Here is a 27473-nt window from a genome sequence, read left to right as displayed (position 1 = left end):
AAAAAAACCGCACACATATCTTAAAAGAAAATAACTTGAGCAATTCCTAAGGGTCTTCAAGCTTTATAAACAACAAGAACTCTGAGGCAATAGTGCAGTCATGTTGTAATACCATTTCATGGCATTTGCTGTTAACATTATTCATACAGGGATTATATTGATTTGCAATTCCTTGAAAAGATCCTTTATAAATCCTGTATTACTGAAATCCTTACGCCTGTTACCATTATATAGAGTGCAGATGAATTTGTAGGAGCTATGAATGCCTCAAGTGACAGAATGCTACAGCACCTGACTAAATTTGGAGAAGAAAAGAGAAAAGCAGACCTGTAATTACAGTCTCCTACAAGGAGATAATGCAGGCTCTGTGCCAATTCTTGCATTAACTATCCCAAATCTATTAAGATATTTCTTCCACCTCAATTAATTTTCACAACAATATTAATAATGGCATAACTCCTGTACTCTTGATCTCTGGGTGCAATACCATTAACACAACAATGCTCATATATAAATTTTTATATATTTTGCAAAAATGTGTAATGCATATTTTAGAAAATTTACCAAGCAGCTGAAGCTGGGATAATGAACTTATTATGTTTACAATGTTCTCACATTTCATATATTACAGAGATGGTCAGAGAAGGACTTTAAGCTATGAGGCAAGAATATAGTCTTACTACAAGATAATGTTTCTTTTTTTTTTTCCCCACACCAAAAAATTAACATTACAATGGATGTAGTAAACTTAGTATTTTTTGTATTGCCATACTAACTCTACATAGTTTTATATAAGAAGTGCTGTATTTTCATTTGCCTTTTGCTCATCTCTTCCTTCAGTTTGAAACATAACATACTTTAGCATTTCATAATCTACCCTGTTTATTACAGAATAGTTAAAGGACCTAAGACTGAAGGAAAGCCTGTATTTCAGTGACTGCATCAGGATCGATGAAAATGTATATATATGTCACAGGAAATTTATTAAATGCAAAATTTCATGAATATGATATTAGAGGTATATACACCACAGAAAGCTGAGGGCTGATGATTAATTTTCTGATTGAGATTCTTATTGCTGAAATATAACTTATAAATGAAATCTTTTACAAAATCCAGGAAAGAGTTAGATGATTTGAGTAAAAATCCGGTGTTCGGATGTTCAAGACTTCACAAATGCTCAGGCAGCTTCTATGACCCTGGATCATAACAGCTTTAAGAAAGGCATAAAATCCAATTCTCAGTGGAATTCCTTTGCATTTAATGCGCATTAGTTCCGTAAGACCTGCCTTCCAACAGATTCTGAAAGATTGGGTTTTATTCTTTTTTCACTTCCACTATTCACAAAATTTCTCAGGGGTCCCAGAGACTTTCTGACCACTCTAGAAATGGAGAAATGAGGAGAAAGGATTGCAGGAAATACTACTGATCTTCCTCTCTCTCTCTCTCTCTTTTTTTTTTTTTTTCCTCCTTTTGGCAGTTTATTTATCAATCAAACTTGTCTTCCAGTCATTCTACCTAGTTTTCATGTCTAAATACAAAATGACTATACATTGTATATCTTTTCCATAATAGCTCATTTCCTCAGGATGTTCACCACAACCTAAGAACTATTGTTGATCAGTCAGATTACCACTACTTTTAATATAAATGAATTTAAATAATAATAATAATTTTAAAAGTGAATAAAATTACATGTCTGCATTAAATAATAATAATAATTAAAAAGGTGAATAAAATTACACTAGTCTGCATTTAGAACTAGAAAATAATACATATGCTACAGGCACTTAATCCATGAAAGTATTTGTATGTTGTGGTGATGACTGTTGTCAGGAAGGGCAATAGGGGCTGAAGAAAAGAAGAAATGAAAGTTATATCTTCTGCATATTATTAGCAGTACATCTTCCAAGATCCTACTCCTTTTTTAAGGTGATGATAAAGTATATTGCTGCCCAGGGACCAGGCATGGTCTGAAACTTCACTTTAATGGTTTACAATCAAAGGAAATTTTTTCCATATTACTAATTCACAGCATTAAGATGAGTACTAAAATGTGATTAATCAAAGAGATTTTAATGGTTGGCTCAGCATTCAACCAGGAAAAGATTTCCCATTTGGGCTTCAAGGGTTCTGAAAGTTTTGACAAATTATGGAAAAGGCATGACCTTAATTCCTTATGACTAATCAAAAGTGAATTACACCACCTTTAATTCTGTCTGAAACCTCTATACCTCTCTTCAGGGATTTACTGCTCTCTGCCTCCCCCCGCCTCCCTTTTTTTTGTTTTTTAAATTTCCATTCAATACCTTTACTTAATTCATTTGAACATTTTAGAGAATCACTTTTTAGAGAACACCTATACCCTCATTCCTTTCTCATTATTCATCATTAAACCATTTTGTTAGGGGAAAGTAACTTCACTACTTTCCCAAGGGAAAGTAACTTTACAACACCACATCACCTGGCAGAGTTTTTTGAAAATTAATTCTGGAATATTTGCAGTGTACCTTAAATCCATTAGAGGAGTGTTGCAGTAGTAATAGTACCAGTGGTAATATTAATGATAGTAACAGTAGTATTTAAGGATTTTTTATTTTTTTTTATGTGGCCTAGAACTACAAGGAGAAGCTGACCCCCTGGCAAATTGCAGTAGAGTTGTATTAGTGTAGATTTTGGTCTCCACAGATTAAGAAGCAGACATTAATAAAATGTCATGATCCAAAAATAGGAAGAAATTTTTACATAGATGTTTTATTTATAGACAGGTAAACATGCATGCTGGCTTTACTGCAAGTGCAACTATTGCCTAGATATACTGGTTTTCCTATGGTGCAATATTTCCAAACTACAAAGTCAGACTCCTTACTGATGCTGTCTGGTGTTTCTGACTTTTTAGAACTCCAGAAATATGAAGGAGATGGGTGAAGACCCTCCTGCCCTTTCCTTCAGACTTTCTGTGGTCTTTTTCATTCATTTTTGCTTTGTTGTTTCGCTGTCTATCATCTACTAATGCCAAACTCAGTAGAGGGGAAATGCAACATGTGACTCCAAGCAGTTTGCACTATAGATAGAATACAGCAGCTTACCTGTTTGACAGCATAAAGGAGGCGACCATAGCAGTACATCATGACCATTACAGGGATGACCAGGCAGAATATGAAAAGACAGATGATATAGGATGTGGACTCAGCTGACTCAGAGGACCAGCGCACCGAACAGCTGGTACCTGCACCTTCTATCCCGTAACTGCTCCATCCGATCAGAGGCGGCACTGTCCAGACCAAGGAATAAATCCATGAACCTCCAACCGCCAGCAGTGCCTTCCGGTAGTCAGCACTGCGCTTGTTACAGAGGGTGAGGGTGCTATAGCGTTCATAGGACAGGACAGCCAGAGAGATCAGGGACACAATGCCTGCAATGAACCAATTTAAACATTTACTTTTGTCATTTTACATGGTAACCATTTTAAGTTCCAAGAAACAAGACTTTTTTTTTTTTTTTTTTTTTTTTTTTTTTTTTTTTTTTTTCTGGTTACTGTATTATTTGAAGCAGCAGTGAAAACTACTCCATTACTATGTTTAAATCCTCCCTGGACCTGATTGCTCTGTCCATCACATCAAAGTTTATTTAACTTGTATTTAACTTATATTGTAAGATTTTTATACTTGCAAGCTCCTCCTTTTTCCAGGCATGTTTACAAAGAATTAAATGTTTTGGTATTACCCAGGCGAAATCCACTTTCTACATGAACTAAGAAACTGTAGAAAGACTCCCTTGTTAAGAAATGTTCAGTTTTTAATGTCCATTAGCATTTTCAAATATTGCATTGCCTTTTATAGATGCAAAATCTTTATATTGAAGATTAGGAGTCCAAAAATGAAAGCAGTTTTTGCACTTCTGCTCCATCATGTAGATATACCTTCAGTTCTGACCACACATATAGGGCAACAACAGACAACTCTCAACATGAGTCTGATATGGAGGGTTGTAACCTTATTTACATATAAATCACATAATCAGTCAAAATTTGATTTAAGTTAACATTGAGCCTTAGGAACCACTTGTATCCTCCAACAGAAAATTCAAAAATCTGGATGTAAGATATTTGTATTGCCTTTTTCAAGGTCCAGGTTCTCCATCACTTCTACAAATCTATGGATTTGCATGTAAGGTTCTTAGTTATGAGTCAATGGTTTTTGGGCTATTATATTGTATGTTTTCATTCTCTTTGCAGTTTCCTTACAGTTCATGTTAACATAACAATGGATACTACTTCCCAGGATTTATTAAAGAAGGAACTTCTTGGAAGAAATCTAACACCATGCTTTCTGATGGGTTCCAGGTCCCTCTTTTAGGTCCTGTAAGACTGTAAGATGAAAAAGCTGAATAGATCTATGTCAATTCAGCTCTTTCCAGGATTTTTTTTTCTTGATCCTTGGCATTGGTAAAATCCAACTAAGCAGTAGCACTGAGATCCATTGAGATCTACATTGCCATATTCCCTGGTTTTGAGTAGTAGCTGCTTCCAGAAAAAAAGAAATAAAAAAAAATCTTCAGGGGATTACAGCTGTACATCCATTTTTTGGTCAATCTAAATACCAGTTTCTCCTAGAGCTCCTTCTCTTGTGTGGGATGGAGATGAGTCTGACACTCACTTGGAGGGGGTAACAGTAGTCTCTCCTGTACGTGAGCAAAACAACCCCCACATGTACGTACATACATGGGATATTTTCCACAGAAAGAGATTTTTTGCTTCTCTTTCCCCCATAATTCAACCATTCATTATCTAGTTACTTGGATGCAGGTGCAGCTCTTCCTGCCATCCTGACAACAATTTGTGGTCCCTTTTTGCTGAACTGGGCATGGAAAAGGACCCAGTGAGAATACATGCACTGCTTGCTGGAACAGGACAACTTATTTCTCAGGGGAAGAGAAGAGGAAAAGGCCAAATAATGTGAGAAGATGACTTTTGGTGAAGAAAAGAACCTACTACAAGTATCTTAAAAGATCCTATTACAAGAACCAATAAACCCTTTCCTGTAGTACTCAGGATTACTGAGGAAAATTACTTCTCAGTAATAACTGAGAAGTCAGAGCTACAATGTAGATACACTTACAGCTGTAAAAGGATGTAGCTCCACTGCATTTACTTGAAGTATACAGTTCAAGAGTCTAGCTTTAAAACTATTTTAAGGCTAGACTATCTATTTTAGAGACAGCGGAGGCATTCTGATATTTTTTATCTAATCTGATTTCCTATGTAACATGTTACTGCACAGCTCTTGAAAGCCCTTGGCCATAACTCTTGCATTAAACACATACCTCAAGATAGGAACAAAAATAAATAGTGGATTCTGAATTACAAACTCAGGAACAAAGAATCTGCCACTCTCTTCTCACTTCCAGCCCACAGTTATTTATCTTCACTTTCTTAGCATTACCTCTTTCCTTGCTTTTATCTGCTTGACTAAAGAGCACCTTGCTATCAGAAACATTTAGCTTACACAGGTACCTAAGACAAAACAAAACAAAACAAAAACAAACAAAAAAACCCACAGATTTTATATTTGAAACTTAGGCCTCAGTAAGGTGATATGGATCTAGTTATGCATTTCAGATTAGACCATCATGGCCTAATGGAAAGCAGTCTTGGCAACAGAAAATCTTTCCGCTCCCAGATGCATGGTCTACAATTATGTTATATTGCTGTTTTGTTAGCTCTGACAGCAACTGAGGGCACAACACCCTGATTTTGATCAGGTGGCAGATGAGACATACTTTTGTTGGTAATAACCTACAGCTTTGTGGGTACTGTGTTAGCTAGAAAGTCTGAATCAGGTGTTCAAACTTCCCTGGCACAGGACCATAATATCTGAAGATAATAACTATCCATGAATACAGGATTGCTAGTTTTGAGCCAAAGAAGGGTCCCGTCTTTAAATGATGTAGAAATAATGCTCAGTTATTCAATCAGAACCATGACAATGTCAGTCAAGAATAAATCAAATATTAGCAGTTGGTCTAAAATACAAACATCCTCATACAGTTTCCTTTAATATATAGCAAATATATATATATATATATATATATATTATTTTATTTTATTCTTTTCCACACAGGAGAAGCCTGGAGACTTAATTACACCTCTGGGCTGGACCCATTTCATCCTCACTCACCTTTTATTATTGAGTTCCATTGACATGACGTATATTACATTTTCCTCTGGAGGACAAGAACTGTTATATATGGAATCCCAAACCACAAAAGTTCAAGAAAAAAAAAATCAATATTTATCATATTTCTTTTTGGCACAGTAAGACTTTAAGGTCTGTGCTATACCTGAACTTTTTAATAATGATGATATTAGCACCACTCTACAGTGAATTCTGATGCTTTCCAAGCAAGAAGGCAAAAAAAAAAAAATAGTTCATAAGAGCTATTAAAAGTTAAAAACAAACAAACAAACAAACAAACAAAACAATATGTTTCATGTGGTTAAATATATTAAAACAAGAAAACAAGATAATTTACAAAAAATAAAAAATAAAATACTTGAAAAGATTGAAACTGATGTTTTGGAAGGCAGAATAAGATGATATTAAGAGTAAAAATTTAAATAGAACAGTTAGCTTTTTCCAACAGTGAAAATTAAATTGAATTTAATTGAATTGAAGAGTATCAATTGAACTGCCTTGAAGTAAGAAAAACACCTTCTTACTTAAATGGGAGAGAAACAGAGACAACAGAGGGTATGACATCCCTCTCCCAGTCTGATTAATAAAACCTTGTGCTATACACATAATGCGTATACACGATGATGTAACTTGTGCATACACATGATGCTAAAACCATTGGACAAAATCAGTATAAGGTGCACATCAAGAAATAACCTTGATCCAAGACTGTAGTTGACTATGCACCCCAATTACTGGATGACTGATTGGATAGTAACAAGCCTTATTTTTTGGACAAATACAATCCCATAAGAAAGGCAAAAACAGGTTTTGCAATCAACGTGTAGTTTGAGAGTGGGTGGAAGTGAGGAAGATGTGCCTTCCCTGGGCTGCGCTGTCCTGTGTTGCACTGGGGCCAAGCCCTGCAACAGAAGGTTTTCCTGCAACCTCATTCCCTGCCCAGGTGAGGAAGGAGCAGGCAGGAGCCAGATGATGGTGCAAGAACATCAAAGCATCACGTCTAAAATAAAGCTAGGGCTGCAGCAGCCCTCTTGGAAGGGGTTTCTAGACTGACCCTTGCATGCATTTTTTTCCTTCACCCTGAAAAGGTTGTGATGTTAAAAGAGCACATTTCATCTGTCTCTCCAGATGTCACTCAATACCCTCTGAACTGTGAAAAGATCTGTAATCCAGACTAGATAAGTATAATAAAGCTTCTTACTTTTCTTTTTGCCTCCTTTCTTTGTATACCAGAGTTTTCTTAATGTCTTAAGCACTTAACTGTTGTTGCCTTCATCAGAAATCCTGCAGTTACTGGTATTCTATTTTACATTGCATCTATTGCAGTCATAGGAATTAGTGAGAATCACAGCTTTAAAAACAACAATAACAATGACAACGACAAACACAATTAAATACTTTAGTACTGTGGATGAGGGGAAGGACTTGAACATAATCTCCATAATCTTAATAACTAGAAAACAAATTTAAAAGAAATTATGTAAGTTATCAAAAGAAGAAAATCATTATAATTTTAAAACTAACTGTAATGCTTTATCCCTACATTTCATTCTTATGTTGCAGCAACATTTATGACTGGCTACACCATGTATATTAATTTCAAATGAGTAATGTTTTCTAAAATTACAACAAAATTAAGTTTAGGAATTGCACATCTAAACAGAATTCGCTTTCAACAAATATTTAGGACCCTGAGCTAGTACCTAGCTAAATAACTCCACAGGAGTCAACTGCATTGAGAAATGTAATTTTTTCCCTCAACATTTCATGTAGAAACAGGAACAAAGCTGAGATTCCTGCTAAACAGAACTGAAAGATGACATAAAAACCTACTGCAGATTGCATTACAAGAGCAAATAATTACTCAAAAATTAATCATATAAATAAGTGATTTTGAGATGAGCTACGTCTGAGGCATGAGCCTTTTCTACACAGCAATTAGTTGCAGTGAGTAGGTTGCAAGAAATTAAATTTCAAATCGTAAACCAGGACAGGCATCCATTTATAGGACTACCATCTGGGATGTTATCTATTATTTACTTTTATTTAAAGATCTGTACGTTTCTTTCTGAAAACACAACAGAGAGTTTAACACTAGGTGAAGGACGCAGCAAATCACTATGCTCTGTTCCTGTGAGTCTCAGTTAAGAGCATTACATTTTCATATTAGCTTTTGCTATTTTATACTTCTTACTGTGATGTAGTAATAAGAAACAGCATGCAAGCTGCCAGTGATCTGTAGGTTATGAAAAACCAAGAATTGTAGAGATTCAGCCCATACTGGGTAATCATTTTTACTACTGTCTTAGGTACTTTTGCCCCTCTTGAAGCTCTTGATGGTCATTAACTCACATCATGATTAGGGTCCTGGAGCATCACTGTTGCATGATATAATGTATATCCTGCATTGTATTCTGGTTAAGAATGACCAGTGAAAATGAAAAGAAGCCACAGGTAATCTTAGGCAGACTGAGCTTGTAGGAATGCAATAGCACATTCAGGACATTAATGGATCAAAACTAGATGCAAGTTCTTACAAAAGGCAAAGAGGTTTTTGTTGCACCAAATCTCTACGTGAATTGATTTTACCCACTCACATGTACTCCCTCACACTTTTCATTCACTCACACAAACTGACAAGTCCAAAGGTCTGTGTTCTAGTAGTCTGTCCAGGATCTCCTTCATGTAGCAGGGAGAACAAGGGGCTGTGACTGTCCATTCTTAAGGCATCTTTCTTATGGGTACCTCTCTGGCCAAAAAATGGTCTGGGAATAGAGCTTTCATATACCTTAGGAGTCCACCGTTATGAAGTGATCCGTTGTTTGCTCTATTGAACCCTGACTACATTCACTCTCATATGTCTCAGACAAGGCTGTTGCTCCCTGTTTTCATTTCCTTGCTTGGAAAGCGTGTCTAGAAATATACTTACTTATACTTATCTGCACAAGCACCATCTCTTTCACAGTGAGCTAACAGGGAGAGAAATGGCAGATGTGGTGTGCCATGATCTTCTCGGTACGGTGTAGGGCCCTTTGTGATGAGTGGTTGTGCTGTGCCTTTATCAGCACACGTTGGCTCCAGGTTTACTGGAGTCAGCCTGTACTCAATTTTACTGCTGGGAGCACTGTACTTCGTTATCTGCACTGACTGTTATTTCAACTCTTCTGAGATATCTTCTGGTGTTTTACGTTTCCCTGGGGACCACAGTCATACCAACCTCAGTAATTCACAACAAGTCTCTGCTGAGACCAGGCTGGGGTGAGACAGCTGTGAGGGTGGTGCAAGGCTGGGTACCAGCAGCCCACCTACACTTACCACTTTGCCATACTGCTGCTGCTGCGACCCAAGGTGTAATGGAGCCAGCTGAGTACCCCCAGGTGCACATCAGACCACCTGCCAGGGTCAGCCACCACTGTCTAGGCACAAAACACCAGGAGGAAATCAAGGGGATAATAAGTGCCAGAGTTCCTATGTGCTATTGTCCCTTCCCTCTAGTCTCTCAGGTTTCAGCTGCTCAATCTCCTGTCCCATTAGCTGGAGAATGTGATTGAATGCTCTATGTCACCATGAGATGGAGATAAGTAAGACCTAGAAGTAGGAAAAGATTTTTATGACTAAATGCACCCCAAGTTGGGAATATTGGGGAATCTTGTGTTGAAGTATTATTCTGCTGGTGCTACTAGCTGACCTCCTTCATCACACTTCCCCAAGGACTTAGAGGTAAACAACGAAAAAGAATGGTATAAACTATTCCTTTTCAGATAAAAGCTCTTAATACCTCAATTTTAAGGTTTCCAGTTTAATTCTAAGTTGTTACCAAGTGGTATTAAATAAATACATTATTGAGTTGTACAAAATTAGCTTGATCTGTGACTTGATACTGTTTTCTAGGGAAATAACTTTCCTGAATTTAAATGAGAGTTTTTCTGTCAGTTGTCTATGGAAATAAAACACACAACATATTAAAATGAAACATAAAAAATATAAGCAACTTAAAAGAAAAGTTATGACATTTCCAACATATTTTCACTTCATTATTTCCTTAGAAGCCTTTCTGAAAAAAATATCCAAATACCATCCCTTGGGGACTGTTCATGAAATATAATTTGTAGTTATAATTAGGAAATATTATTTGTAGAGAGGTTTGGAATCAATGGGAGGGAAAAAGCAACAAGCTCCCTTTCTAATGGTAGCTTAATCTTCAGGTAAAATTTTTTCAGCTCTGGGCCAAAGTACCTTGTGTAACAGCTACTACAGAATCAGAGACTTCATGAGAGTGCACATGGAGCAAGCTTTTCTATCAGCTGTGTTTCCATCTTTTATGTACTAGTTACATTAATACTAATAAGCAAAACTACTGGTCTCTGCTTACCATAAAGATCAAAGTATTTCTTCCACAAAAATATAGTAACTTCCACTAGAGCAGTTGCAGCCACCAGAGACCTTCTTACAGGTGAGGAAATGATATTATAATGATAAAAGCAGAAAAGTCCCAAAGCTGAGTCACTGGGCAGAAATGGGGAAGGGGCCAGGAGGGGTTCAGCATTTGTTCACCTGAAAATTGGCCTCCCCAGAGCAGATGTGCTTTTGCAAAAAATCAGAAGCTATTGAAGCATATCATGAAGGGGGAAAAAAAAAAGAAAAAAAAACATTTTATTTTATTTTATTTTATTTTATTTTATTTTATTTTATTTTATTTTATTTTATTTTATTTTATAGTACTTTGCTGTGCTTTCTAGCTCTGAGTCTTATAACATACCCTTCATTCTCATGGTGAAGATAAGGAAAAAACTATCTACCTCGCTATCTCATATATGACCTCCAATGAGGCTTTGCAAGGTTTTTGTTTGTTTGTTTTGTTTGTTTGTTTGCTTTGTGTGTGTGTGTGAAACAAACAGCTCAAATAACAAAGCCTGCTATCAACTTTCACAGTTGCTAAGGCTGGTAGAAAAGTATAGAATCCTAGAATCATTTAGGTTGGAAAAAAACCTCTAAGATCATCAAGTCCAACCATTATTATAGCACTGAAACAAGTAAGGGATTGTGAATATGGAATTTCACAAATTATTTTTTTTTTTACCAAGTTTGGGTGTTCCTCCCCCCCACACTTTTTTTTTTTTTTTTTTTTTTTTTTTTTTTTGAGAGAGAGAATTGAAGAGAAGCAAAAAAGAACATTCAGAGGGAAGGCAAACAGGTCTGGAGCGTGGAAGACATGTGGCTGCTGTTTCTTGCCCTGTGGCTGCCAGTATATTATCTACTATTTCTGTTTCCCTCCAAAAGGTTACAGACATACTTGTTTTATGGGCCAAACTCCATCTGCTGACAGATTTTGGTAGAAGATCCCAAACATTTTCAGAGTTAAAAAGAAACACTGATGAACCTGGAAGACTTTCCAGAGCTAAGATAAACAGACTCAAAGTGAGCATTGGCCTTAGTGGACAGCTAACCAGTACTAGCTTGACTACTTTGAACTTTACAGTTCACCATCTACACTTCAGTAATAATACTGAATATTCAGTAATAATAATCAACACGGAAAGACATTTTATAACTCACAGAAGCAGCTGAGAATGGAGCGTGCTTCCAAAACATAATTGGCTGTAATTGGATATTCCTATTAATCATTTCTATAATAAACAGAATAAAACATCAAATACATATATATATTCTTGCATTTACTGATGCTTATTCCAGTTGAATGCCCATACATTTTAGTCATCAGACCACCATTTCCTTTTGACTTTTAAGTCATTAAAAGAACTTCTACTGATTTGAAATTGAGAAAATATTTCCCACAATTGCTACACATTAGCAGTTGCAGCCAATTTTTAAATGTCTCATTTATGGGTTTTCATAACACAGGCCACCTCAAATATCAACAATTCACTCTGAATATAGGTAAATAAACCAACAGTTATTTATTTAATGCCTGCAATAATTTGTTTTCTTTTGCCTATATGACTTGCATTCATGAGTCCAACAGAGTAGGCAATCTTTCTCTTCCCTGAAGAATTCTCTTCCTGCTTATCCCTAATGGGAGTAACAGTTTAACTCTGATGGTGCTTGAAAGAAACCACTGCTGCATCTAAGCCTGCTGGGACAAATCTGACAGGAAAAGTTCCTGGCCCTGTTCAGTAAACCTTTCCTGCTCTTTTCTCAGCAAGCATTTCTCTGTTTCCTCCTTTGTATGATATGTCCTTCTTTTTGTCTTTGGTGACATCTTCAGTATAGAGAGTATGCACTAGTTTTAATAGAGAAGAATTACCTTTTTTTTTTTTTCTTTTTTTTCTTTATTTCCTCTGTTACTGAATTTTTAAATGTATGTTGTACATCAATGGTGATCTTAATTCTGGGTAGTACTATGCTTTTGTGCTATTAACATGCCTGTCCATCAACCAAACAACAATTTATTCCCAGTAGCATAAATATAGCAAAGAATTCCCTTTTGCATCCCAATGATACCTGCAGTACAAAAACAAACAAGCAAACAACAACAACAAAAAACACCAATATTAATTTCAATCTCACTTTCCATATGTTACGCAGGATCCCTTTGATTCTGGAAAGCACGGCGAGCATTTGCAAATTCAGCCTCCTAAACTGGCTGCCTCCATATGAGTGTGTTTATCCAGCTGACTTTGGGAGTCAGAATAAGAAATATTGTCAGCACTAGATGGAGCTCCTGTACAGCAACATCTCAGGAAAAGTCTAGGGGGCTTGTGTGCATGTAGGAAGCAGGGATGGCTGTACAGTGCTGCATGGGGATGTTCTCAGGGCACTCACGTACAATGGCAGCAGCTCCACGTCCCTGCCCAAGCTGCCCTGCAGGACCTCCATCATCTCCTGCCAGGGGTGCTCCTTTGCTTTCCAAAGGGGAGCACCCTGGGATGTTCCTTAATGCTAAGCATCTGCACAGATTTGACACGAAGCATGTAGACCAGCCAGTTCCAGCAGTTCCAACCATTGCCAGCATGTAGGTTTGTCTACATACAGGATACAGCACCAAGTTAGCTAAGAGGTGAAATTACAGTGTCTTCTCATGCCAGTCAGGGAACCAAGCTTCCACCAAAGCATCCCCACCAAGCTTCCTTCACGTGAACCTTTGCTTTTTCACTGAATGCACCCACTTATTCTTAGTATCAAAGTTACATTTCTAGAAATTTTTAATGCTTTTAAAATCTTGTGGTTTTGTTTGTTTGTTTATTTGATTGATTGTTTTCCTTTTTTGTCAGCTATCATTCCTAGAGATGGAACACAGTACAAATATTTACCTCTCTGAGTTGTATTCCTAAAGTCTAATGGTAAAATCGTTTTTTTTTGCAATAACTAGTTATGAATGAGTCAATAACTGGTGATATATCTGCTAATATGAATACAGTGTCAAAATATGTAGACTAGGCTCTACACAGCTCTTGGGCAAGGAGTTTCTTGTGGATTATTACAGGCCAACGACCTCATGTGCTACAGAAGTGGGAAATAACACTAGGGGAGAAGGCTGCTCCCATCTCTATCCAAGATGGCTTTGCTACCAGAAGGATGTGCAGTGAGAAGAAGCAGTATTCTCCAGTCCTTAACCCTCAGAAGGACCTCAGAAGAGGAAATCTTTTGCTACATCCACTAAGAAGTGATTTGTAACTGACGCAGACAGAAACCCTTTCCAGCAGATTTAATCCAACCAACAAGTCCGTTCTGCAACACTGGATAGATTGGTAGAAATTACACTAGAGAATACAGTAGTGGACATACAGAGAGGAATGACAAGCTGGGACAAGCTGTCACGGCCATCTTGGTCGGAAGCCAAGCCTGAATAATTTATTAAAGGTCCTTGACAGTGTCATGTAGTCAAGGTTGATACATTTGATAAAGCCTACTTGGATTTCCATAAAGCTTTGACTAGCCCAAAGGCTCTTAAGGATAGTAAGCTGCCTTGCAATAACAGATCCTCACAGGATAAATAATTGATTAGAGCCAGGAAATAAAGAACAGGAGAAAATAATTAGTTTTTTTTCAGTGGAAAATGTTCACCAGCAAAGTCCCCTACGGATTAGTGCAAGGCACTCTGTTATTCATTGTATTAATAAATGATCAGAAAAAGATGGTCAAGAGTGAAGTTTGTTGATTATACTGTGCTGAATAACTCAAAATCAACAAAGCTGACTGTGAAGTACTGCAGAACAACCTCATGAAACTGAGTCACTGAGCAGATGAAGTGCTATACTGATGTAAACTGCCATATGTGGAGAAAAACTGTACCAGCTTTAAATACACAGTGATTGTTTCTGACTGACTTACTGCTATGGAAAGAGAGTTATGATAGAGAACTTTGTGAAAACTACTTCTACTAAGCACCAATGCTCAGCGGCATTTAGAAAAGTAAACATCAGGGATTGATAGAAAAGTAAAACAGAGGAAAGAATAGAGAACATGAAAAGGTGGATGGGGGTTGATTATTTAGTGTTTCTCATAATATAAGAACTGGATTTTCAAATGAAATATATTGCGGACTCAGAATAAACAAACAGGAAAGGGTAGTTTATTTTGCACAGTACATAGCTGGTGTGTGGAACTCCTTGACATATTGCGTATTGTGAATACCAAAATTTTGCAGGGTTCCAGAGAACACTCAGTCTGAGTGATAAATCCAGGAAGATCTATCACACTCAACAGTACCACCTCAGGCATGAAGTCCCTACACCACAAATCACAGGCTGCTGGGACTGTCTACTGGCAAAACTGTCATTGGACGATGAAAGTTACCATAACTTTAAGTTTAGAATTGTAGAAGTTTAGCTGTGCAACATTTTTAAATGACAAATGATTAGCATGGATATAATCACTCCTTTGCAAGACACTGCTAGTATTTAGTAATTCCAATAATAATAAGAAATAATTACAGAATAGTAAGGGACTACTACCTGCTTGTTTTACTATTAATATTTCTTTCCCAAAGGCTTGAGTGCTGCCAGCCCCAGAGAAGATATTAACACTTAGAAAGCTCCTACTTTTTCTCATCCTCAAATTCCTGATGCACTGACCAATAGAGAAAAAAGGCTATATGGAGGAAACCAGATGGTGGTATGTCTACTTTCTGCTCTTATCACAAAGAATATTAAGCTGTGGCTTTGTCTTTCCTCATAACCTGCTTTCTAACAATTACAAAAAGCCCATTTAAATCCTGACTGGCATATTTATCTGGCAGCCTTTCATCCTATTCCTCTGTCTTTGCCTCTCACAAGGATTTTAGATAGAAATACACTATCTGTTTTAAGAAATATACCCAGTAAAACAATCCTCAACATCCTCATGTAGCCATTGCTGAACTGCAGTCCTCTTGTGCTGCCAGATGTTCTTTCCCTGAAAAGTCAACAGACCAAAAAAGTAGCAAAAATTGATGGGTTTGATAAAATTAGGCAATGTTTGGACCTGTAACAAAGACTTGTGTGGAGAAGAGCTGTTTTTTGCACTGGAGGTTGTGTACAGGATATGTAAATAATGCACCTCCACAAGTCATGTAGATACTGCATATTGCCATTAAGAGGCAGAGTTTGTAATCTGCCACCCCTGTTATATAACTTCCTGCCCTGACACTATTTCTAATGAAATCCTGCTGAGCGTGCACCCAGGCAGATGTGGATCAGCCAAAGGGACCTTGATCAGCCTCCTGCTCACTGTGTGAGCTCCTTGACCCAGGATGCTCAGCCTCATTCTGCCTGCTGTGCAGTGCCCATGCAGCTTGCATCAATTCATTAGGGTGATTAAATGTGTCAGTATAAAGAGGTCCCCTGGTAACTTCATAAACAGTCAGAGTGCAGAACAGAAATTACCCACAAACTGTAAATTTGGCAAACGATAATGTTGCAGTGTGCATGCACATATAAAAATTAAGTTTAAAGAAGATTCAGCAGTATCCAACCATTGTGTGTTCTGAAATTTTCATAAATGCAAGTTAATGGGGATTATCTCTGTTTTTGTAAAATTCATACCATTTCTTAGCTCAAAGCAAATCTTGCCAGATGTTAGCGTGCTATTTCAGTACTATCTCAGAGGTTTGTACTATGCTTGGAAAACATTTAGAAATTAAGCAGTCAAAATGAAACTTATATGAATTAACCTTTTTTGAATCTTAGAAATCATTAGAGTCCTAATCTAAACAAAGTTTTATGTGGATGTTATGTTTAGAGATGATCAGACAATTTCTTATGAAAAATTTACACAATCAACTCAGGGTGTTTTGTTTGTTTGTTTTTCCCTTTTCTTTCTGTTAGTCATTTGGTCTTGAATAGATTTTGATCTAACAAACCTCTATGAAAATAACTCAAACTGATTTCTGCCTATTGACTCATTTGAAGACTGCACATTTGATCTTTTCTTCCATTAGAAAGTTACCCATTGTTTCTGCTCTGGACTGCATTACTGAAACCAATAGGAAAAAAAAAAAATAAAACAATATGGGAAAAAAAAAAAACAGGACAGAAAATACAATAAAAATAAACTAAACTAGAAAATTAACAGGTGGTGAATATAAAACACTATGGAATATGTGTAAATTAACATCTTACCCCAGTGAGTTATTAGTCTTTTGCATGGTAGCTGCTATACTTTCACAAGGAGAACTGAAAGCTTGTAACTGGTCATAGGTTGATACTTCCAATATACTGGTGGCTGTACATGAAATGGGCTTAAGAAACTACAAGCAGAAGAAATAATGCAATTTTGCCACATTTGGGGAAAAGTCATTAGCTGAAATTGCCCACAGAAATTGAGCCTGAGGCTGATAGCTAGCATGAGAAACCTTCAGCTGAAGCATGTGAAGTTTTTCAGTGGTATAACACAGCAGTTTGAAGATGTTGCCCAGGTACCCATGCTGAACCTAAGGCTTCACCCTTGTATAGGTGAACACCCTCTCATCTGCCAGCCCTGATCCGCATTAAGCCAGCACAGAGCAGGGAGAGAGAGCATTAATCAGGTTCCAAACCACTCAGGAGTCAAAGGACAGGGAGACTTGATAGCTTGAAGAACTGGAGGCTGGGGCGTGACCCCATTGCTCTCTGCAATCTCCTGAGGAAGGGAAGCACAGAGGGAGGTGCTAGTCTCTGCTCCCTGAGCACCGATGTCAGGACATGTGGGAATGGCTCAAAGCTGTGTCAAGTGAGGTTCAGACTGGGCATTAGGAAAGATTTCTCTGGTGAGGTTGGTCAAACACTAGAACAGGCTTGCTACAGAGGTGTTTGATGCCCCATGCCTGTCAGTTTTCAACAGGCACTTCATGCCTCAATAATACACTTTAACTTTTGGCTAGCTCTGAAGTGGTCAGGCAGTTGGACTTGATGATCTTTGTATGTCCCTTCCAACTGAACTATTCCACTACATTCTGTTCTAAAAATAACAGCGAGTTAAGGGAGTGGCTACCTGGAGTGATGCTCCCTTACATTTGTTGTTTGCAGATCTCAAGCGTTCATCCTGCCAGTATCAATTATGGAAAAATTTACAGCAGCCAGAGGACGTTTTGACTTCGTAGTCTGGGGAAAAATAATATTAAAACAAAAACAAAAACAAAAAAAACACCTTCCAGCAATATGAGACATTTGGATCGTTTAAGTAGTGAGTCATTTTAGCTGTGAAATCATCAGAAACAATAAGCGGTCAGTAAATCAATAGAGGTTGTAGTTTATTAACTTATTAGACATTTACTGAATCTCTGGTTTCAGAAACATCTTTGCAGCTAGTGTTGATCCCTAGAAGAATGCAAATCTGAACAGGATAACTCCTGCTTTCAAAATATGTATTTTTTTTCCATACCAGAACAATCTTTTCACAAATTACTGCAAATGATTTTTTCATCTTAATAGATATTCTTAATCACAAAAGTGGCAGACACTAATAGAAAAAAAATGATTACTTCAAAAGATGATTACTTTAAAGTAAAGTATTGGCCACAGCTGAGAAAAGGGGGAAAAAAATGAAATTGCTAGTTATTGTTTATTACTATGTCATTATTTGGAACTATGCCAACAATTGTGTATTGGTTGTTTTATCACTGAAAAGCCAGTAGTTATTAATTCCCTTACTAGAATGGAAGATGTAGCATTCAGCTTAAATGCTTTCTAAAAGAAATGGTCATAGAAAATACATGTCACCAGTTAAGAAAAAGCCACTAGCTATATAACTTGGATTTAAATAGCTGGAGATAATATCCTCTCTCTGATAGGCTGCAGGACTACAATGAAAGCTCAAGTTTTAACAAAAAATATTGAATTCAGGTCTGGCAGAATGCAGATGGTCTTAAGAGTTACCAAGATTATTAAATACATGGTTAAATAAAATATGATTCAACGGTCTGTCACAGGCAAAGTCCAGTGCTCTCCAATGCAGTTTTTCTGAGCGAACACTGTTTATTTACTGGGCTCAAGTTTATTTCATTTTACCTACTGAGGGACAAGAAAACCAGATACATTTTAATAACATATTTCTTCACGTGAATGTGGCCCGACTACAGACACAGTTGGTTTCTGTTTTTTGCTGCACTGATGGAAATAAAAAATCAACCACAGCATTGCCTGGGTTAATGCTGCGACATAGGATTAGGGAACAGGGTCTGCAAATGCACATGATTAAACCTATCTAACAGAAATGATCTTCCATCATTTCTAACACAGCTTACAGCCCTGACCTTTCAGACTCATTTCATCATCAGAATAATTTTGCAAGGAGTCTGATTTTTTTTTTTTTTTTTTTTTTTTTTTGCATTTAAGCCCCTTCCAGGTCTCTATGTAAAGTGATTTTATTTTGTATCTTGTCTTGCACAAAGTTCTTAACATTCTGCAATACATGGTTATTATGTAGTGCCATGTACCAAAACTAAAAATATGCAACTGAACCAAGGGTATGGTTGCTCGATAAGGAAGTCTCAAACATAGGTTGTTATTTGAAGTCACTTGCACACACACAGAAACGGACTTTGGGCATGGGCAGAACATTTGTTCCAGAACAGAAGTTGGCATCATATAGACAGCTGATAACTATGTGTAGAAGCTACCAACGAAGTTATTGACTGCCTTACAGAATTCTGCTATTTTTCTGTCCCTTATCACAGGGACACACATACAAACTGCTGTCCACCCTTCACTGTTGAAATCTCTGCATGGTTTTTGTTGTCTATTATTTGGTCAGGCATTAGGTGAATAGACTGTAGATTATCACACAACAAAACGTAGCAGCGGAAAATATTAGCTGTGGCAGTCAAGGGAGAGCATGATGACTCAATCTACGCGTGCCTGCTGGTGCATGTAGAAGGGCCACCAGGGATCAGTGAACTGTTCAGAGCATGCTTCGGCTCCTGTTTGAGCCACGTGTTTGTATTTCCTCTGTGCTGAAGGCTGGGAGGGGGAGAGGGAGGGAAAAGAGAGGATTCTGGTGCACCCAAAGCTCCTACTGCAGTCAGGTGTTGAGCTGGTGCAGAGCTGGGGCTGCCCAGTCCAAGGGAGGGAGAAGGAACTATTCCTGGTAATACAGACACTTTCTATGCATGTTATGGTGTCTTCTTTAATTGGTTCTCTACAATTTTTTCTGGGTCTGACTCTCGGCTTCAAGTTCTTAAATTGCATTAAAAATAAATAAATAAATAAATAAATAGAACAATACTTCTGCTCTCCAAGTTATCTGTAGGCAGAGCAGACAGCATGTTTCCTGCATGATGAATGTATGGTCAAGTTCTGAAAGGAGATCTGGGCACCTCTTCATAGAAACATGACAAACGTTTTCCAAATGTTCACTCTTGGGCAACTAGTGATTTCAACACGAATGGTGTTTAATGTCTAGAGAAACTAGAAATAAACTAAGAAATAAGTCCAACATTCAGGAAAAGGACACTGAACTGAGAAATGAACTATAAGATAAAGTGACAAAATGGCATAAAGCCAAAAGAAGCAATAAGCACTTTGGTGGTGAGGGTCATTTCATGGCTGCAGGGAGATACAGAGCAAATATCCACCCCTGAGCTTGTGATCCTTGGCTCCTTTCAAAACTGGTGGAGACAAAGAGTCAATTCTAAGACACAGCTTATATCACCCTGAGGAGAATATCTGAAGTATGTCAGACAATTTGTACGCTGACAATGCAGATTTCTTTTCTTATTGATTATGAAAGAAGACTGAGTAACTGGGAAATACTTGTTTTTAGTCAGATGATCCCTATCCATCTCTAAGGTGTTCAGAATTTCGTGTTTCCCTGTAAAATTTGGCTCTTAGAATTGTATTTATTAATATGTGGTTACCTAATTTATTAATCATTTAAATAAAAAGAATGACAGCCTAACTTCAGTTTCCTTAGAGAAGGGATGTCAAAGAGGAATTCAGATTACATATCTCCTGAATAAGTACTTTTGTGTTTCCATTTACTATACAGCCTAACGGATATCAGGTGCTTGAAATTATGCAGAAAAATTCAGGACCAACCATTAGTTGTAATACTATTCTAAAATCAGTAAAACCCTCTAAGTAATGATATTATTTGTCCTTTTTTAGATAAAGGAACTGTAAGCACCTTTGGTGTTTTCCAGTTTTTTATACAACCTTTTTCTTGGTCCTCTCTTTGAAACAGCAAAAAATTTCTGATATCGAACAACTACCTAGAAAAGTTTGCACAGGTCCTGTTGATTGCAAGCACAACAGAGTCTACTCATTTAAAATACATAACATCTTTGAGTTCGGATGAGAACTAAGTTTTCTTAAACATTACTGATCAGTGGTGTCTCCTGTCAATTTTATTTATAGGAATACTACTTTAAATCCCATCCTAAGCCCACTTGAAAAAGGAGCTATCCACATTCAGGAGCCAAGTAAGGAGCTGCTAAGAGTATTTCACACTGGGACATGAGAACTTACTCTGTCAGGGCTCAGAAAACTTCAGTCTTGAGCTCTTGCAGAATCAAGTCAAGGAAGATTATGTTTTCACCCTTGGGAAAACAAACAAGCAAACAAACAAAAACACCATATTCATTCTCACAGAAAAGCCATTCACTTTGCTTGGGATCTCAATTTCTCAATTGCATCTCATGAGCAGAAAGCTTACAATATGTTACATGTTTATACTCAAAGTACCTCAGTTTAGTGAAGTGTGTTTAAGACAGAATATAAAATCAAGGCAACAGATTAAGAAGGAAATTATTTGTTTAAGGTCGCAGGGAAACTGAACTTTAAAACAAAACCATGAACAGCTCTGTTTCTCATTTAATGTATTTTCTGGAAGCTTACAGGGGAATAGTTTGATAACTGCTTAAATGTGACTGAATAGATTATCTGCCTACATAGTTGGGTACTATGGGTTTTCTAAAAAGATTAAAGCCCTCATTTAGATAGGACTTTGGTTCATCAGTGGTCATAAAGGTATATACACACACTCTACTTCAGTTAGAACAAGTTTAAGAGTGGAGCCCTCTCTTGCATACAGGACAAGGACATGTTGCTGCATGGAAGATGTGACCTCAAATCACACAGCTTTAAATTACCACAAAGGCTGAGGAAGAAAGAAAACAATCAGCAGACACCTGCGAACATGAACAAAGAGTTCAAGAGTCACAAAAATTTCATTATCAGTGATGCACTTCAAAACTTTACAGCCTCAGAATCTAATGTTGGATTTCCTGGACTGGAGAAAGTATCAACTGTCCTACGTGAATTAATCTATTTAATATTTAATCCTGATATGGCATAACATAGCAATTCTGAAAATGAACTCCAGAAGTTTTCCGCACCCAAATACTGCCTGCCTTACATCTTTGGGAAGTCTACATTAGTGCATATATCTTGGGAAAAGATGAAATGTTTCTCAAAGTTTTCATCTGTCCAGAGATCTGAAGTGTATAATAGGGCATTGGAGAGGGTATGTGTGAGGTGGTCAAAGCTGCATGACAAACAATCTTAGGGTGCAATATCACTTTGTGTATATATGGTCTCTTTGGGAGTGTTTTACTAAATATTGTATTTTTCCTAAATTAAAATCTAGTGCCTAATCATTCCATGATATATTTAACAGTTTTTATTTCAGCCTGCTTGCAAAGTTTACTCAGGGTTCATTTGGGAAAATGTGTCCGTCCTGTCCTTGTGTCCCCTGCAAACATGAATGTTTGCTTAAATGTATAACCATGAGCCTGTCAAACTGTGGCTAAGTGGTGGGTAACGGGAGCAAATTTAGCAAATACATCCACTGCAGTGACCTAGTTGATGGAGCTGCAAACAGGCACAAGCACCAGGGGAAAATCATTTACGACAGGAACAGTCCACATTGTTCCTCCCCTAACTCCATCCTTTATGCTCCTCAAATGAAGTCCCAACAGCTCTTATGCTGCTATAGCAAGTCTCATGATATTTACTGTTCTCCTTAAAATCCACATTACATGCTCATTGATCAGCATCTGCACTGTCCATTACTCTCTAAACCATCTGCTTTCAGAGAATGATTTGAAATCATAAAGTAGAGGTGTGGAAAACAGCAAGCAAATAAGCAAAACGCCTACACTTCCTCCATATTTTTTCCATTGTGCTCATAGGAACCTCCTGGTACTGGTTCTTGGTTCATGATTTTTAAGTGCCTGGGATAGGCAATGAATTAACCAGTAAAGACCATGCAGCTCGATTCCACAGTAAGCGACATCAATGTCCATTGCACTGTCGATTTTGCTGGGAAGAGAATTAGAGCTACTTTCTGGATCACCTCCCAGGGAAATAGTTACGTGATTTTAAAAGAGAAAAGGCACTTCAAACAAAATAAGTGATCTATGGACATGCATTTGCATTTGAAAAAAAACTCATCTTCCTACATTCACTGACTAAGTTTCCTCCAGGCTATGGACCTGGGGGATAAGACCTTCACTCTCATATGAATTTTAGACAGAAAGAAGGTGTTTTTCGTAGCATCACAAAACAAAGTGTGAGGGAGCAAAACAACTACGAAAAATTCAGTCCTTCTCAGAAGCTCTTTAAAAGGTGATTTACTTTTAAAAACATTTTTACATTTTGAAGTTGGTGTAGGTGTGTTTTACATATCATTAAATATTTGCCAAGTCATAAAGCTTAGTTGCCCACTACAGACTTCTTTGTGGTTTAGGAAAATATTAAAGGTTGTTGGTTTATCATCATCATCACCATCACTATGTGTTTTAGAAAAAAAAGGTACATATCTTCATTTGTTACTGGAGAGTACAATTCTACTGAAGCCAGTGAACTTACTGTAATATAATCTGAAATTCTGGTTCTATAATGAAGTTTATCCTAGTAGGACAGACTTCTATCCTGTGAGGTGAAAAAAAAAAATATATATATATATATATTTTAAAGAGTTTACTCTTACAAAGCTTGATGTTGAACTTCAGTTCTTAATTATCTCTCTTACAACACATCTTTCTTATGGATCCTGAGCATTAGGGCAATTTCTCTTAGCTTTGGCAGGCCAAAATCAGACTCAAGGCACAAAGGAGTGTAAGATAACTTTCAGGGAATGGAAAGCATATACGTTTTTAGAAGAATAGCTAAGGGATTGCAAAAAAAAAGTGTAAACAACACAAATAAACCCTCTCCTCCCAGTCTATATAGTTTTGCCATTTATTTGCTCATACATTTTCCTTTTATATTGTAGCCTTTTATATCATAGCCATTATTTTGTAGTACTTGTAGTTCTTGCAATTATGTTTATAAATCTAATCCACTTTGCCACTCACAAGGCACCCATAGCAGTCAGGAAGGCTGTGATCTAAGCTGGTTGATAAAAGTGTCAAAAAAACCTCTTGCTGACAAATAACTTTCTAATCTTCGGTAACTACAAGGTATCAATCAGTGAGGTCTTAAACCACCAGTTTACCATATAGAATATACTTCTCCTCCTCTAGAGTTTCTGAATCACTTTTGTAAATTGTATACAGTTTTTCTAAAGTCCATGGAAGACAAAGAAAAGAATTCTACGATGAATGAGAGGTTGTTCCCCCCACCCTACGCCCTTATCAATAATATCTCAAAGTCTGTAAAAAAATTAACCATTCCATTCAACATGTCCCTGTTCAGTCTATGATGCTCAAAGCACACATGGAATGCAAGAAAAATCTTGGGAATTTTGTTTTCAAGTGCTGTGAAGAACTGAAATGCTGTCAACTTACTCTATATCTATGTTTTTCTTTAACACATTTTGGATTATATCATTTGAAGAAAGCAGATGAACAATGGTATTTATCTGCAGACGGAGACATCTAAATGTTAAGCCACATGCTACTATTCTATGCTTTTACTCATGTTTACTCATGTTATTTTCCAGTGAACATTTTTAGTTATAATTTTGCAGGCAAACTTCTTCAGTATACCCTTTATACGCAGTAGTAAAAATAAAAGCATAATAACAAATATTGTGAGTGTTGCAAGACTTTGCAAATGGAATTGCAAAAGAATGTTTTTAACACTCTTAAGAAAAGTTTCCATGTGCACAGTTCAATACTTGCCAGCGGTCAAGCTGTCCCAGCCACCCATGACACCCTGCTGATAGTAGAGCCAGTCAGGGAAGCTGAAGTCAACTTTAGCATTATGGGCTTTGTGTTTTTGTCTGCTTGCTTGTTCTTTGATGATCTAAACAATTTTAAGAACTGTACTGAAACCTCTTGCATGGACATGTGTCACTGCAGAATGGAAGCCTGCTGTCCTGCCACCCATCTGATTTATACAGTAGACCTGAAGAACCATTCCACAAGCAAGTCACCCCATGAGAAGCTGACCCATTTGCTGTTTTAATTCCACAGTAACTGGGGAAGTAGCACACAGGTATTCTGACAGAAGCCAACAAGCTCGAAAGGCACCTTCAACATACTTTTTTTTCCTCATCCCTTAAACACATACCTTTTTTTCTCCTCCCTTAAACACATACCATTTTTCTGGTCCCTTAAACACATACCTTTTTTCTCCTCTCTTCAAATATAATCTTTGCATCCCACTACCTAATAGTAAAAAACACAGGTAAATCAAAGGATGGAGAAAATCCAGTCCTACCCCTTTTCTCCCTGAGAAGACTAGTGACTGAATTATTCAGCTCTGTTATGAAGTTAGTTATGAATACACAGTAGCAGAGGCCTGGTGAATGTATTCAAAACCCCTGTGCATCTTATCTGAATACATTTCTACAAAGTTACTGTGAGAAAGCTGTATGCTAAAGCTTCAAACAACATGGACCAGTAGACTACCTCATCACCATAATGACTCACAAAAATGGAAAGAAAACGTGGAAGGAGAAGATATGTTTTTCTGATCTGCACAGATTTAAAAAACAATAATTAAAAATACGTAAATAAATAATAAAAAATAAACCACACACACAAAAAAAGGTGTTGTTGGTAATGGGGTATATTTTTAGATTACCGAAGCCAATGCTTTTATATCATACAACATTGCTAACTCCTGAGAGGTCACTTTGGGCAAAGCAGCAGCTTCCCAGAGGAAGCTGCCAAGCTGAGATAACTGTCATTAGTGCAGCACAAGTTTGAGGAAGGGAAGGGCACCAGAAGAAAGCACACTGTTGGAAACAGCAAGAATTTGTAAGTCAGACAGAAAAAGTGTGTTTAGACTCACAGCCTGACTCTACATCAAGGGCTGTGGGAGTGCTGCTCAGGCCAGAGCACTTGTATGAGATGCATCTCAACATCAGAGGGAGAGAAGAAAATAGGATGTGCTCAGACCTGTCCTGGTGGCCTGGAGACCACCAAAGCAAGGACACAGATCAAGAGGAACTGGGTCCTCCAGTCTGGGTGAGCATAGGATCATGTCTAGATGTTGTACCCACAGGACAGTTTATGTCTTGCCTTAGTAGATCTTTTTTTGAATATGGGAATAAATGCACAAAGGGTCACTGCTTGGTAATGTAATTATAAAAGTGATGGATCAACTTGAAGGGATAAAAGCTGCCCTCTGACTGTGCTTTTTTCTTCTGTTTTATCTTTATTTTTTAAAGAATTAATATGATTATTTTAATTTAAAAATTTAAATCTAACACTACAAAAGCTTTTTACAGGAAGTTTTATCTGGACAGAAGAAGAATGCAGAGATACTGTTTAACTTTGGCTGTGATGAATGCTTTGAATATATCTGACATCTGTTCCTATAAGTTAATTTGTTATTGAATGTGCATCATGTAATTTTAAAATAAAGATTTTGCTTTGGGGAAGAACAGAAAGCATCTGATGATGAAAACTGTCATTATCTGGGACAAAAGGGAATTCATGTTATAGATCAATAGATAATTACAAATGGCAAATAGAGTATTTTCATGAGGCTTTGTTTGTGATAGAAGCAGCACTGAAAGGACTGTGTACTGTTGGCACAGATTTTCCTGAAAAAGAGGGAAGTACCATGTATGTTCATTCACTTAGTCAAACTTCTTCTTCTAGTGTCCCGCCTCTTTCTAGATATCATTTTCAGCTCTTAAAAATAAGTTATTTCAAAAATAGGATATGTTAAGGAATATTTATCAGCTCTCTTCTATGTTTCATAAAGCCTGCAGTTAAATGTTTTAAGCCATGAATTTCACTTGATTTACTGTAACAAGGGAACCAAAGCATCCTTCTATTTACCATACACTGAGTCAACTAACTCATTGAGTGGCTTCAAGCACCTGTGTTGAAAATAATAGGATAAGAGAATTACCATTGAACTCTTACCAAAACAGGAATTGACAAATCCATACCACCTACAACCATGCTCCCCTCCAATCCATTTGCCATGGATGTTAGATGCAAAACTGAGGGTAGTGCCTGAGATGCACACTAACATGTCACTGATACTGATGTTCAGGAGGAGCATGTTGACTGGGTTACGGAGTGTTTTAAACTTGCAGAAGAGGATGAGGACAATCAAGTTATTCAAGAAACCAAAAAACAAGATAAGTCCAAGAAAAACAGCCACTATTGTGTGCCCATTTCTTGAGAGTCCAGCCCTTGGCTCTACAAGATCTGTAGGAGCATCAAAGCTCAGGTTGTATGTCCAAGTGTGGTTCATTTCGGACTTTGCCACAGGTAGGTGAGAGCAGAGACACCAGGTGCCCTGTGATGAAATCCTCTGGCAGTTTCACAGAAGTGTCCCTCCATTACAGGTCAAATCATTTCTTGCAAGCTTTACTCAGTTGAGATATCTCTTGGATGGTTACTCAGGCATGAAATACTGTATTGCAGCATGGGAATATTTTCTTACACTTCTTTTCAGTGGTCAGTTCTACTTGGAAATTCATGGCAGAAAAAACAAGCAATCACCTCAA

General features: G+C 37.3%; 1 protein-coding gene across 1 annotated transcript in view; it reads right to left on the bottom strand.

Annotated features, from left to right (window-relative positions):
- Nucleotides 1-27244, bottom strand: part of LOC121059659 (pinopsin-like) — a 90768-nt gene extending 63524 nt beyond the window's left edge. Inside the window, exons 1-2 of the mRNA XM_040536732.1 lie at nt 26881-27244; nt 3090-3415 (exon numbers count right to left, since the gene is read on the bottom strand). Of these exons, the coding sequence (XP_040392666.1) occupies nt 3090-3415; nt 26881-27217 (663 nt within the window). The 5' untranslated portion in view covers nt 27218-27244. The remainder of the gene's footprint in view (nt 1-3089; nt 3416-26880) is intronic.
- Nucleotides 27245-27473: the final 229 nt, after the last annotated feature.

Source organism: Cygnus olor, chromosome 1, assembly GCF_009769625.2.
Source record: "Cygnus olor isolate bCygOlo1 chromosome 1, bCygOlo1.pri.v2, whole genome shotgun sequence".
NCBI lineage: Eukaryota > Metazoa > Chordata > Aves > Anseriformes > Anatidae > Cygnus > Cygnus olor.
Note: the sequence above shows the minus strand (reverse complement) of the source record. Positions and strands in the feature narration are given on the sequence as shown.